The 15,408-nt window shown below is 40.6% G+C and overlaps 1 protein-coding gene across 1 annotated transcript in view; it reads left to right on the plus strand.

Annotated features, from left to right (window-relative positions):
* Jam2 (junctional adhesion molecule 2) overlaps positions 1-13,422 on the plus strand; it is a 55,448-nt gene extending 42,026 nt beyond the window's left edge. The window contains exons 6-10 of the mRNA XM_075959045.1: positions 893-992; positions 1,981-2,088; positions 4,992-5,007; positions 8,263-8,305; positions 9,637-13,422. Of these exons, the coding sequence (XP_075815160.1) occupies positions 893-992; positions 1,981-2,088; positions 4,992-5,007; positions 8,263-8,305; positions 9,637-9,669 (300 nt within the window). The 3' untranslated portion in view covers positions 9,670-13,422. The remainder of the gene's footprint in view (positions 1-892; positions 993-1,980; positions 2,089-4,991; positions 5,008-8,262; positions 8,306-9,636) is intronic.
* Positions 13,423-15,408: the final 1,986 nt, after the last annotated feature.

Below are 15,408 nucleotides of genomic sequence, written 5' to 3' on the forward strand. Positions count from 1 at the left end.
GCTGTCACACTCTGCTATATTTACTCCTGGACTTATTTTTTTCTGAGTGGGTGATAAAAGCCCCGAGGCAAGTCTGAAATGCTAGGATCCACTCTCCGCAGGGAATCTCAGCCCTTCGGGCATCTGGAAGGCCATCTCATGCCCAAAGGCAGCTTACACTGGAGTGGGCTCTTCGATCTTCCCCCCCTGATCCCACCCTTCCAGAACTCTCCAAGGCGATCAAATTACTACTACAAACTAGAAAGCCTTTTATACCAAATTCTTACCTCTTGTGACTTGGCAGGGAGAAGTAGTAAGGGTTGAACTTTCATCTTTCCAGAATTTCCAAACACTCTGGAATTGCTATAATTTACAATCCTATAAACATCCGTTGAGGTTTCCTGGGTCCAGAGCCACTTCCCGGCCATAACTTTGACTCTTTGGAGAAAGTGCTGGTGATTGCTCCTGCAGGGATCCCTCTGGGACTGAGAAAGTGCACCAATGAATGGCACTCCCTGAAACTAGAGGTATGGAGGAGGCATGTAGCTGTAATGCCAGCTCCTGGAAGGCTACAGAGGAAGGATGAAGAGTTTGAAGCCAGCCTGGGCAACATAGTGGCATACTGTTGAAGGTAGCGGGGAATGGAGGAAGAGAGACAGATTTCCTCAGAGAGTGTTGTCTTTTTCTGTCAAATTAAATAGGCCTAGCTATTTACTTCTCGAAGTCCTGGCAGATTCTGATAGATACATACTCAGTTCACCAAAAAAAAAAAAAAAAAAAAAAAAAAAAAAATAAGTTCTGAGTCATTACAAAGGACAGATCCAGCTGATGACAAAATTCATTAGTTTTTTAGGAGTCTACTCACAGATTTACAGTTTAAGGGTTAAAAAAATACTTTTCTTTGTACAAATAGCAGTTTAACATGATATCCAAGATGGACAGCGGAGAGTACTACTGTGAAGCCCGTAACTCCGTCGGACACCGCAGGTGCCCTGGGAAACGAATGCAAGTAGGTAAGCACGGGATATTGAGAAGCACTGGTGTGGGAGCGGAGTGTGGAATAGTGATGACTAAAGGGCCCAGGGGATGGAAGGGGCTGAGTGATTTGAAGGACAATTGGAAAAAATGTAAAAATATAAAAAAGCAGTATTGTTTTCAGTCTCTCTTCTAATCGAGACCAGACAATTTGGCTTATACATAACCATGTTTTTAATTTTTCAAATACATGTTTTAAAATGTGCTTCTAGAAAATCTGTGTTAAAAAATCACGGCCAAGTGTGCTACAGTATGTTCCTGGGAGCCCGCATAAACGTCTGCTGCCAGCTCACTACGCATTTCAGTCCCTGCAGTCACAACATTGGGCAGGTGTTGTGCTCAATGTCACAATGTCTTTCTTCATAGGGTTCCATGAAAATAATACAGCAGTGCTTACGTGCTGTATCTGTGTTAGCCATATGGGTTATTGTTATTAAGGCACTGGCGATGGTTGTGTCAATGCCCTGAAACATTATGCTAATTTCAAAGTAGGTTTTCCAAGAGACACACGAAATAGTTATGGATCTAGATTATCCAAACCGTAGCTACAATATATTATATTTCACAAAGTGACATTTAGAATCCAAGAGAATGACAGCTTTACAAATCTTTCCTAGGAAATATGAGTTTCATAGAGCATAACCGCCACCCCCGCCCCCACCCATAGGGATCAAACCCAGGACATGAGTAGATGTCAGAGAAGGGTTTCAGGGGTTGTATTCTCGACAGACAGCAAGTGCCTTTACACACTGTGCCATCTTGCCAATCCTAACATTTAAGATTTTGGGAAAACTTGGTTCTCTGAATATTTTCAATCAGCTTTGAGCCATGTCTTGAAATTAACTTAGTTAAATTGACTTAGTTAAATGTATCCTTAACATTGCTACCAAGGGGAGCTTTTATGACTGTTGGGTTTAATGATGGTATGTGTCCATGAATTCATGAACGCATTATTTCACATTCCAGATGTTCTCAACATAAGTGGCATCATAGCAGCTGTGGTAGTTGTGGCCTTCGTGATTTCTGTATGTGGCCTTAGTGTGTGCTATGCTCAGAGAAAAGGCTACTTTTCAAGTAAGTGGAATTCCTCTCTCAGATATGTCATTTCCTGCGAGCAGAGCGATTTCTTTTTAAGGTACACCGTTTCTCCTGTGAAGTTCTACCCACTCCGGAGAACAGTTTTACTGCCACTGTGCTATAGATAATGTCCACAATTACATGTATAAGGGTGGTGATGCACCTTGGCAACCAGAGTGGGGGTGGGGTGAGGTGGAGAATGCTTCTCTTTTGAAAACTTCTAGGCAATTCCATGGACTGTGTGAGAATTAACCTTGGAGGCTATAACAACACAGACATTCAACGGAGACGAATGTTTATGGTGTATTAACATATTGTGGGATCCTTATATTTTAAGTTGGAATTATCTCTTTCAGGATAGACACTGATTTTTAATTTTACAACCACCAGTGAAATGTTTCCGTAGAGTGTCAAATGTCTAATTTCGTACAACTATAAAGAAAATTGTTAACCAAAACTAGACACCTAGTTGGGCATGGTGATATATGTCTGGGATCCCAGAGCAGGAGGGCAGGGTGGTGTCATGAGAAGAGTCACTTTGAGACCAGCCTGGGCTGTACAGTGAGATCCTGTTTCAAATAAGCTACAAACAAAACCAATGAGCACACTCACACATAGACCCTACTGAATTAGAGATGCTTCCAGACAAGGTTTTTAGTTTTTCCTGGTTAAACTCTTGTAACTTCAAAATACATTTGACTATGCAATTAGTTTTCTATACATTTTTGAGATTTAAACATATCTAATTCTCTTAATGTATTCACTTTCTTCTTGTATTTAAATTTGTGAAAGTGCCAGAGCTTTCACTTGCTGCATTGACAAAAGCATATGAAGTTGAATTTTTATCTAAAATAATAAGTTCAAACATGCATGAATTTTAGACCCATTTCTTAATAATGGTTATTAGTTTTAGAACTTAGGTTGAAAATTATTCTTATCAAAATAAAACAAAATCAAAAGGAGTTCCTGATAACATAAATAAACGTTATGCATCAGACATATTTCCATGGAAGCTGATTCAAGGTAATTCCCTATGCTTAGCTACTGCTGGGCACAGAGTTCACACATGTAATTACAACACTCCTAAGGTTGAGGCAGTAAGATCGTAAGTTCAAGGCCAACTTGATCTACAAAGTAAGACCCTGTGTCAAGAAAAAAAAGAGTGTGAACTGTTATGTGAATCAGAGTTGAGCCTAGCCTATTTTATGAATAGAATATAGCTGTGTCCCCCTGCTGGGCAACAGTGAAAGTATGAACAAAAATATCATTCAAAGCAAGGAACTCAGGACCGCGAGGGGTGCACCCATACACTGAGACAATGGGGATGTTCTATCGGGAACTCACCAAGGCCAGCTGGCCTGGGTCTGAAAAAGCCTGGGATAAAACCGGACTCGCTGAACATAACGGACAATGAGGACTACTGAGAACTCAAGATCAATGGCAATGGGTTTTTGATCCTACTGCATGCACTGGCTTTGTGGGAGCCTAGGCAGTTTGGATGCTCACCTTACTAGACCTGGATGGAGGTGGGTGGTCCTTGGACTTCCCACAGGTCAGGGAACCCTGATTGCTCTTTGGGCTGATGAGGGAGGGGGACTTAATTGGGGGAGGGGGAGGGAAATGGGAGGCGGTGGCAGGGAAGAGACAGAAATCTTTAATAAATAAATAAATTTAAAAAAAAAACAAAGTTCCTACCTACTTAGAAAAAAACCCTGATGACTTTTAAATGAGGAATCAGTAAAGATACTTTTCTTAAAATACTGAGAACTTGCCGGGCGATGGTGGCGCACGCCTTTAATCCCAGCACTCGGGAGGCAGAGGCAGGCGGATCTCTGTGAGTTCGAGACCAGCCTGGTCTACAGAGCTAGTTCCAGGACAGGCTCCAAAGCCACAGAGAAACCCTGTCTCGAAAAACCAAAAAAAAAAAAAAAAAAAAACAAAAAATACTGAGAACTTACAAGGGACTTAAGAGTTCATTAGCTAAAATTATTACTTCCATTTTGCTATGGCAGAAAACCTGTCCAAGGCAACCATGTTTTTTGGTGTTTTGAGCCAGGGTATCTCTGTAGCTTTGGAGCTTGTCTTGGAACTAGCTCTTGTAGACCAGGCTGGCCTCGAACTCACAGAGATCTGCCTGCCTCTGCCTCCCGAGTGCTGGGATTAAAGGCGTGCACCACCACCGCCTGGCCTGCAACTGTATTTTTAAACTTGTGTTTTGGGATCCGCATCCGCAAACTTTAACCTCTGGCCAAGCCCAGTTTATATCTGTTTTTCTTTAGTTTTTACTTTCTGTCTTCTGGAACCGGAAAATGAACCCAAGACTTTGTACACACTAAACAACCGATCTACTACTAAGCTCCATGGCCAGCTTTCCTTTTGCTTCTTTGACACAGGCCACACTAAACTGCCCTGCTGACCTTGAATTTATTATCGCTGCCTTAGTTTCCCAAGTATCTAGGATTACAGGTTTGCACCACCAGGCCCAGCTCCCTGCCTCATTTTCTAGGGCCTGTAAACTAAATTTTACAGATGCAAATTTCAAATTATTTAATAATAGTAACACTACCTTGGGACCACATTTCAAAGAAATGTTAGCCTTATCCCAAAAGAATCCTATTACTTTAATTAATAAGCGAATGTGACAATTATTATTTCTTTAAATTTTAATAACATTTTTGAAACTTTATTTTCTTCTTGATTATATAATTCCAAAGTATTCTTGAATTTACCCCTGAGCCCTCAAAGCCCAAACATCTGTTGTACATATCGTTTTATAAGAAATTTTCATTTAGAAGGTTTAAATGTTACAGCTGAGACTTAAAGGGAGTCAAGCCAGAGTCAGTATAGATAGATCTGCATATTAATTCTTGCACTAATGATCTATACTTGTTCTTTTGCAGAAGAATCTTCCTTCCAGTAAGTATCCTTTTGTAACACGTTTTTCTTCATATCTTTTATTCTTTAATCATCTGTTTAATGTCAAAAGTGGTTTATTTGTATAGACCAATCCTGTTAGAAGTTAATTGCCTTCATCAAGAAATACATACTACCTCTGCACCTGCTTATAATCAGCAAGAGAAGAACATGGTCTCTAATTTTGTAGACATTTCCATAGTACAACTTTAAAAACATGTTTCTATGTTTCACTAAACATTTTAAAATAAGCTTTCACTTAGTAATTTTTACACTTAGTTGAAATTTAATCAGATTTGTGCCCCACACTGTTCTAGGCACTGCCATTATCAGTTTTTTCTTTTTTTTTAAGATTTATTTATTTATTATGTATACAACATTTCTTCCATGTATGCTTACATGCCAGAAGAGGCACCAGATCTCATTATAGATGGCTGTGAGCCACCACGTGGTTGCTGGGAATTGAACTCAGGACCTCTGGAAGAGCACTGACTTCTCTTAACCACTGAGCCATCTCTCCAGCCCCCATTATCAGTTTTTTAAAGGCCAAAACACCCACAAAATCACTACTGGAAATCACGTGTCAAAATAAATATCATTATGGAGCTCACTTTCCAGTAGCAGAAAATAAGTAAACCTGTACACTCTCCAGCATTTCAGAGTGTTACAAGAGCTATGGGGGAAAATAAACCAAGTAAGAAAGCAGAGACGACAGAGAGTGGGAGTGGAGACTGTCATTCAAACAGAGGGCCTAGCAGGGAGGGACATAGGTGATGTTCGGTGAAGACTGAGGATGAAAGCAAGTCAAGCAGATATCCACAACTGGTGTTCTTGCAGAAGGGGGAGGAAAAATAACCCAAAAGTACTCAAGGTCAGGATGCCCGTATCAGAAGATATGAAGATGAGCATTGTGCTTCCAGCAGTATGAGAAGAGAGGCAGCGAGCACATGCGAGTATTGGAGATTGCTAAGCAGGTTTGAGGATTTTGAGGCCTTTGGCTTTGGTTCTAAGTAACATAGGAAGTCCACGAAGGGCTGTAAGCAGCTTTAAAAATTTTAATTCTTTGATGTTCATCTTGGTTTCTCTGTTAAGAATAAACTTTAAGGAAGAAATGGTGAAAGCAGGTAGATCAATTAGAAACAAATATTAACCAAGACAACATAGTTTATGGTAGTTTGTTTTTATGTGTCTGAGTGTTTTGCCTGAGTGTGTGACTGTGTACCAAGTGCATACAGTATCCATGGGGGTGTTGGAGTCCTGGAGGGTTTATAGCATAGTGGATATATTCTGAGCAATTACCTGATCTCGATTCAGACTGTTAGGAAAAACAGAAAGTGGGAGGTGGCTTCAGGGTTACAAGGACACATCCTCTACTTACTGAACCTGGAAGACTGCAGGGGGTGTGGCCTTGGGAGAAAGGTCCAGAGTGCTTGAACTTTCAGTACTCAATAAGCTTACTAAACTCTTAAGTAAAAATAATCAGTAACAGAACATACATGAATGTGGAGTTTGGGGGGAAAATCTTCTTTTTTAGTTTATTTTTATGTGTGTGAGTGTTTTGCCTGAATGTATGACTGTGTACCAAGTGCATACAGTATCCATGGAGGCTAGAAGAGGGTGTCAGATCTCCAGGGGTTGGAATTGCAGATGGTTGTGAGCCACTGTGTAGGTGCTGGGAGCCCAGTTCTCTGCAAGATTAGCAAGTGTTCTTTTTTGTTGGTTTGTTTGTTTTTGCCCTTTTGAGACAGGATTTCTCTGTAGTTTTCGGGCCTGTCCTGGAACTAGCTCTTGTAGACCAGGCTGGCCTCGAACTCACAGAGATCCACCTACCTCTGCTTCCCAAGTGTTGGGGTTAAAAGCATGCACCACCAACAACCTGGCTTTAGCAAGTGTTCTTAACCACCAAAACATCTCTCCCACCCCTGGGAGAAAAAAATGGAGTAATGCCTAAGACATGGATAAGATCAAAGTCCCAGTTTCATCGCACTTGCTCTGCAACTGCCCACCCTTTATAGACAGGCACTGCAGATCCCTATACCCTCCTCCCTCTTTCCAGCTGGCATGGCTTCTCTTTATATATGGGCACTGCAGATCCCTATACCCTCCTCCCTCTTCCCAGCTGGCATGGCTTCTCTTTATATATGGGCATTGCAGATCCCTATACCCTCCTCCCTCTTCCCAGCTGGCATGGCTTCTCTTTATATATGGGCATTGCAGATCCCTATACCCTCCTCCCTCTTCCCAGCTGGCATGGCTTCTCTTTATATATGGGCATTGCAGATCCCTATACCCTCCTCCCTCTTCCCAGCTGGCTTGGCTTCTCTTTATATATGGGCATTGCAGATCCCTATACCCTCCTCCCTCTTCCCAGCTGGCTTGGCTTCTCTTTATATATGGGCATTGCAGAAACCTATACACTCTTCCCTCTTCCCAGCTGGCATGGCTTCTCTTTATATATGGGCATTGCAAATCCCCTGTACATTCCTCCCTCTTCCCAGCTGGCATGGCTTCTCTTAAATCCTTTGAGGACTCACCTGTCATGCCTGCCTCAACCCTGGTGTCTCAATCTCATGGCATTCCAATATAATAAGTACAGGTCAAAGTCTACATATCAGGATTAGCAAAGGGGATATTCAGAAGAACAGAACAACCTGGATGTATAGTCACCAACCCCGCCCAGGCAACTGTGAGCACTTAAATTTTTTATTTAATGATGCAAAATGATTGGAGCATTTTTTGAACAGAGTGAAAAGCAATCTTAAATAAAGAAGGGGGGTTATACTTTCCTTCTTTGAGCCTCTGTCAAATCAAGCAGGAATCTTCATAATCCAGGAAGGAACATTTTATTTCCTTACACCTTATGTCTACTCATGAAACCTGTAGTCTTCACATCGAGCTTCTACTAGAACCCTAATCAACACGTAAAACTTTCCAAGGGCAAATAAAATTTCAGATTATAATAATCAAACTTTTAAAATATTTATGTTATTATATCAGGTTGAAAGTAAGTCCCTTGTTTGTGTATTCCACAAAAACAATTTAACATGTTAGCCTTAGGCTACATTTTGTTGTTCGGGATTTTACACAAACCTGTACTTTATTACATGGCTTCTCTGGGTACTGTCTATAAATGTCAGGAACCAGTCTGAGCTGCTGGTTTTTCTTCCTGTCTGGCTAAGATAGTTCTGCTGAATAAGGATGGGTTCCAGGATTGGAAGTAATAATAAAGTAAATACTGTCTTTGTGTTCTACAAACAGGAAGGGCAGTCCTGCATCTAAAGCCATGGCAATGAGTGAAAACGTAAGTACTAATAAAGCACGTTTATAGAATAGGCATATTTAGGGACTATGGCAAGGAAATGAAGCAGATGTATGGATATTGTGATGACATTCTTAATACTTTAGGTTTGTGTCTACCACTGCTACACTAAAGGATCTAAGTAAATGTTCACTTCCTTTCCATTTGGGTCGGCATGATAAAGATGTTTGACATTTACAGAGCAATTACAGGAAGTGATTTTCATCATATTTCTGTTGGGGGCATTCAGCTCTCAGTCTACCTTCTTAATGTGACTGAGTCCGGCATTTTCAGCCAGTTTTGATAGATGAGGAAACTGAGTACAAGTTCTCCCAGGCTAACACTGGTGGAGGTGGAGTCCAGGTACCCTGTCTTTGAAGTCTACCCAGCTATTACCATGCTACAGTTCTAGAACTTGGTTATTGCATGCATCTAGAAATGTTAGGGATATAAAACAGCATCTGCTACAGCAGTAAAAGGAAATTATCATCTAGCTGAATTCACTTAGAGAACATCATTGGAACCTGCTAGACTACTTGGTAATTTAACAAGAGAGGGAAACCCAACATTCTCAGAAGCTTAAACCCTTTCCTGAGAAAAGAGGATTCCCAGAACCCCTCAGCACTCTAGGGAAGGGATTCTAGACTTCTTCCAGCAGAATTCAGGCATCAGTAACTTAAACATTTAGGTTCTTGTAGAAGATGTATACAACACCCATTTGTTGCTCTGTAAAGTTTTTTTTCCTGTAAAATTCTTTAAAATCTACTTACTTTAGGAGCTACGACAAAAGTTACATTTTGTAGTTTATTGCACTAATCTTTAATTAGGGAACAAATACCATGTCCTATTATCATCATCTATAATTTACAGTGAAAGCCTTTTTCATCCTTTCAAACAATAAAACGGACTTTGTCTCCAAATTAAAGGGAAAGGATCTCTCTTTCTCTCTCTCTGGTCTTCCTCTCAGTTACCCTCATCAGCTCCACAAGTCTCCAGTTGAGTTTCGCCTGCAGCAGGGTTTGCCACCTCACAGCGTTGGGTCACATTGCCGTGTTGCCTTGTGCACTATTGGATGAGCAGCAACAGTGCCTTATCACATGTCTAACAAGCCGCGGTCCTCTTGTGCTAACTCCTGCCCAAGTTCTTTATTCTCAGCAAAGTTCGAGCTTTTTCGCGTCTAGCTTTTGCTTAATTGTCCATAAAATTAGATTTAGTTACATATATACTGACTGTAACTCTAAAAATCTTATAGTTTGATATTCTTAAGATTTATATGAATGCATTTATATATGAAGTAGTACATTATATTTAGGATTTTTTTCTTTCTTTCCTAGGATTTCAAGCACACAAAATCCTTTATAATTTAAAAGAATTCCACTTTCAAGATGCGCCAAAACAAGTTGTCACACAAGTTATTAAAATATTATAAAAACCTGCTTTGTCTTACATTTGAAAAGAGATGAATGAGGAAATGACATAATTTTTATGACCTCTGGTTTACCTGAAATTGTTATTTTAAGCAAATAGTTCTTGTCACCACTTAAAATACAGACTGGCATCTGTGTCTGAACTAAAGAGAAGTGAAATACCTGGTAATATTCAGTTTTGTGAAATGCAAATGAATTTTCAAAGTTTTAGAAAATTTAATATGTCATGGACTGTGAAGCTAACCTAAGAGGCAAGTATACAATGCATGTGCTCTCTGTGCAAGAGTGGCTTGTGTGTTCAGGAAATACTCTAAAGAATGGAAACTCTGATCTCAAAATTCCCACCAGAACCTTCTTACCACAAAATACCCCTTATTGCTGTGGTCCTTAGCACTAAGATATCCGTAAGGGAAGCCCAGGGCTCGGGCCTACGCCCAAGGATTTGCACTGCGTGTTTACTTTCACTTCTCAGAACCAAAGTCAACACAAATGGAGCTGCTTGCTGCTATTTCCATTTCCTGAACCTCCTTTGGAGAGGCTCAGTGACCTGGACATCAGAGCACACTATTAGAACCTACACAACTTCGCAGACACCTTGCTCTGCCTGAGGTGATCTTATACCTATCTCTAAGAGAAATTCAGAGCGGGGCAGGTCCCCCACTGCTGAAGATAAGGGGTTGTCAATCTGCTTATAATGAAAAAGGGACATGGGGGAGAGAAGTGTTTGAGTATCTGTAAAATGTAAACAAATGAGCTCATTTTGACTCCCAGCTTGCTTGATACAGCAAGGGCACATGAGAAACCATGGCTGAAAAGAGACATGGGTCTCATGCTTTCTGAGATGTTTAACCACAAAGGCCAGCAGCTGATGTCCAAATATAAAATTCCCAGGGCTCAATAGTAAAACCAGTCCATGCTGAAAGCAAACTGTAACTAGAGATATCTAGTTCTGCTTAATAGTGTGAAAAGGTTCTTTACTCCTTGTGTCAGCTTTGAACATGGTCAAGTTGGCTTCCAAAGAATTTGTTCTTTCTGCCCGAAAGGCAAAGCAGGTTCTCAGGATTGACTGACCAATGGAGTAGGTGGTCACTGAGTACTTAAAAGTGGTCAGGTCACTGGGGAGTTGTCCACTGTCGTGCTGCTCGCCTTTAACTTTGTGGCCTTCAGTCCTTCTCAGTAGACTCCTTCCTAAAGGTCTAGCTTCTATAATGTGGCTCTGCTCCCAAGGTCAGATTCACACTTAGTTGAGCCAGCAAACTCTACAAAGAACAAGACAGTAGACATTTTAACCCCCATGGTTCCTGTTGTGGTCACTCAGCTCTGTCACGTGATGTAGAGACAAGTACGTGTGGCTGTTCCAAGAAAAGATAATTGACAAAATCAGTGCCATAGGTTTGATTTGCCCACAGGTACAGTCTCCTCATTCCTGGTAGCAAATGGCAAACACCAAAAATGTGTGGTGTATAAGAAATCAGGGTAAATGCTGCCTATGCCCTGACTAAGAGACTTGCTTTGGTAGAAAGCATCCTGTCCTCTGCAGTGCCAAGTAGACACAGAACTCTCAAGGATGCCCTCAGGCCATATACCACCATCACAAGATCAACTGCTTCACTCAATGACAAATCCAGTGTGAGAGGACAATTATGTAGTGCCTTAACTTCACTTAGACACTAAAGCCTGAAGATTCTTTTTATGCAATGAAAAAACCTAACAAAGTCTGTGCCAAGTATCTATTACACAGCATTAACTGAAATAATCTACACGAAGGCTCTAACTGCGACCACTAACCTAATTGTCTATCAGCGGTCACTGCCAGGTCCATTCGCTCTTTTCTGAGACTCAGTGTATCAAAGTTGAATTGTAGTTTATAGAACGTTTTGATTTCGTTTTTCTACAGTGAACCTGTAATGGGGCTCTAGAGACTATAGTAATAACTTTTGTTTTAGTATTGTTGCTATTGTAACTAGAGCCAATTTATTTTTAGTTAGGGTGGGAGTTAGATTAACTAAGTCTGAGCATTTATTTTTCAATACAACTTTACAAAGAACTTCCTTTATTCTAAGGCTCACTTTTTGATTAAAGTCCACATTACAAAAATAGCTACAGGCAGCTAAACTTTAGCAGGGGAAGTCACTCACCTATTGTTCAGTAAAGCCCAGGAAACCCCTCCCTCTTACCACCTGCAGCTGTGAGGCAGCCCTGCAGAGTTAGGATGAGGATCTCAGTGCTCAGGCTAGACACCTGCCAACTCCTAAAGTCAGAAAATAAAAAGGGAAAACTTACTGGATGCTTTATGTATGTCAAAGGTCGGGGATGAGGAAGTGCAAAGTCTCACTCCTAAGAGGAATCAAGAGGAGTCTGTCGTTTTACAGAGTTGGTGATTTCGGGTTTCAGTGCTGTTGCTGGAGGAGCTGGGTTCTTTGTGAACACATGTCCACCTGATTCACAGCTCACTTTTTCTTCATTTCAAATTCTCCAGTTCCCTATACTTTGTCTTCATCCTCAGTAACCTCTGGCTTGTCCAACCCTCTGTGGCCCTCAAACATACCTGTCTTCTATCCATTCTGTCATCGTGGGCATGTTTATCCACTCTGGCTTCCACATCTCTGACCTGGTATTTTTAAATGTCTCATAACGTAACATTTCCAAGCATATTTCATTTTGGTTGACTATCAACCCCCATTTCCTTTCCCCCTTTCCTAATGTAGGGCCCTTATGGCACTGGGTATTATTGTCTTCCTCCTACTTCCCACCTAGATAAACATACTCAGCAGCAAGAAGCTAGAACCCACTCAAGAACTATGACATTGTGTTTGAGTCCAATCCTTTCCAGTGCCATCCATTTTCTGGCAATTTCATTTGACTTCATGGCTGAATAAAACTTGTAACTTTTTGTTTTTAAATGCTAAAGTTAGTTATAAACAATGCTACATGTAAATTCTAGCTACACAACTAACCCATCCCTAGCTTTCTCCATCTTTAATCACCCATGGTGCCATTAAAACTGGAATCCCAGGCTTGCAGTAACTTCACCTTTTCTTTCTGGGGCTACTCTCAGGAACCTCTTCCAGTCACCTAACTGCTCCTGCTCTAAGGCATCCCCTCCTCACCCCCTCTGACAGCCTTCTGTACTGTCAACAATAACAACTCGCTTCTCTTCCTCTGGCTGAACACCTTTCATTCTTTCTTTAGTCAGTCAAGTCTACATTCCACAGCTGGGGATGGAAAAAGGCTCCTCCTGTCCTCTTACACATTTGCTCATATAACCCACCTGATCGGCCACATCCCTGTCTTCAGTGGCTGCACCATTATTCACCAATCAACTGGACTGTTTGTCTTTACAATTTATTCTGCCCTTGTAAATACAGTCATTAACAATACTTCTTCTGGAATGCTAGCCCTCCACAAGCTATGGAAAATACTATCTCTTCCTAACAGACAAGTCAAATTCAACTACTCTAGCAAGTTTCTTCTCTGAATTCCCAAGGTGTTTGATTCTTTTGTGATATTCATTTGTTTCTCTGTTATAGCACAGGTAGGTATGGACATGTCTGACACCCAGGTCTTCATAAACCCAAGGTATTTAATAGTATCTAACATGAAAACAATTCCTCAAACTGCTGAATACGTGTGAAGCACAAAGAATGATTAAATGTAAGCATCTACATAATAAAACATTATATTCTGATACAACTCAAGTTTGTCTTCTATGAATTGTTACTACATGAATTACAGATGGACAAAAAATAGGTTTCCCTTTTAGCAATTAGGTGCGTTTCCACAATTCTCTTTTTATGTAGGTGAGTAGTTGCCTACATGTATGTCTGTGCACCACAAGTGGCATTGGGCATCAGAAGAAGGAATCAGAGCACCCAGAACCGGAGTTAGAGATGGTTGTAAGCTTCCATGTGAGTGCTGGAAATCAAAACTCATGTCCCCTGGAAAAGCAGACAACTCTCTTAACCACTGAGGCATCCCTCCAGCCCTATATACACAATTCTTAAATCTTTTTCACCTCTTGTTTCTTATTCAGTAAGATTCAGAATATTTTAGCAGTACTAACTAGTAAAAAATCTAAGTGAACTATTATGTTTGATTTGCTGGTACCAATATGTGCCAATTTTTTTTAATATTTATTTATTTATTATGTATACAATATTCTGTCTGTGTGTATGCCTGCAGGTCAGAAGAGGGCACCAGACCTCATTATAGACCTCATTATAGTTGTGAGCCACCATGTGGTTGCTGAGAATTGAACTCAGGACCTTTGGAAGAGCAGCCAGTGCTCTTAACCTCTGAGCCATCTCTCCAGCCCCTATGTGCCAATTTTTAATGTGTTGTATTTTTACTTTACCAAATTCAAATACAAGGACCCACTATGTCTTTTTACTTTCTATGAAGAAAATGCTCTCAAAATAATGAACAGTTTGTCAACAAAGGACTCATTTAAGATTAAAATACTTTCTGATATCCATTTTATGATCGATTTTCTGCTTTTAATATGTTACCTCTAATTAACATTCTAAAAGATACACAAAATTGAGCACGTTTCTATGATCCATAGATGGATTTTTAAAGTAACTACTGTTCTCAATTTCTTTGTTTTGAGACAGGGTCTCAGTACGTAAGCCAGGCTGGCCTTGAACTCCAAATCTATCTTCATTTCTCAATTATTGTATTTATCCCCATTTTTTGGTTTTGTTTTTGCTTTTGGAGACAGGGTTTCTCTGTGTAACAGCCCTGGCTGTGCTGAACCTAGCTCTTGTAGACCAGGCTAGCCTCGAACTCACAGAGATCCACTTGTTTCTGTCTCCCGAGTGCTGGGATTAAAGACCTGTGCCACCACTACCTGGCCTTATTATACCAATTTTATTAACTTGTAAACTGATTTTTCCTTCCAAAAAGTATTCCACTACCATTGAATTCCCTGAAGTAACTGAAGATGCAGAGAGAATAAAGGCTTTCTCATAAAGACACACTTATATAACAGTGCTAACAGAGTTCCTCTGCTGCTCAGACTCAAGTGTTGCACTTCCTACAGGAAATGATCGCACTGACTTGAAGACAACGCCATCTTGAGATAGTCTATGTACACCTAATTGTGTATGGATGTATTAGTGAGGAGAATGAATGAGGAGATAGGCATAGAAAACTGACAGAGAATGACTTGGTCAGTATTCATCAAAGTTAAGAGCAATCTTATTCTCCAATTGCCCCCAAGGTAGCTAAAGGTTTAATGAACCCATATAATGGCATGTCAGAGATACCGTCAATGTAAGATGACAAGGCTATTTCCCTTTAAAAGGCTAACTTCCTTTAGGTCCACCTACAGTTTCTGAAACTTTGATGGAAATAAAGTTCCTGACCTGCAACATCCCCAGGAAATAACTGCTGGCTCTTTTATGACTGGGCCAATGAACATTACATACAATTACATCTTGAAGAGCCTTTTGCTGGATGCTACCGTCCCCTCCTGAATCCTTACATACTATAACCTGCAGGCAAAAATGAGGACATCAGTTTGAGCAGATAGTGGTTAAGACACAACAGACATTTCTGTACATAGGAAGTTACACAGAGTTTCCTAAGAAAGCCATGACAAAGGACATAGGACCACTCCTTCAAAAATGTACATATAAACTGAGTGGTGGTGGCACATGCCTTTAATCTCAGTACTTG

This window comes from Microtus pennsylvanicus, chromosome 1 (assembly GCF_037038515.1).
Source record: "Microtus pennsylvanicus isolate mMicPen1 chromosome 1, mMicPen1.hap1, whole genome shotgun sequence".
NCBI classification, from domain to species: Eukaryota; Metazoa; Chordata; class Mammalia; order Rodentia; family Cricetidae; genus Microtus; species Microtus pennsylvanicus.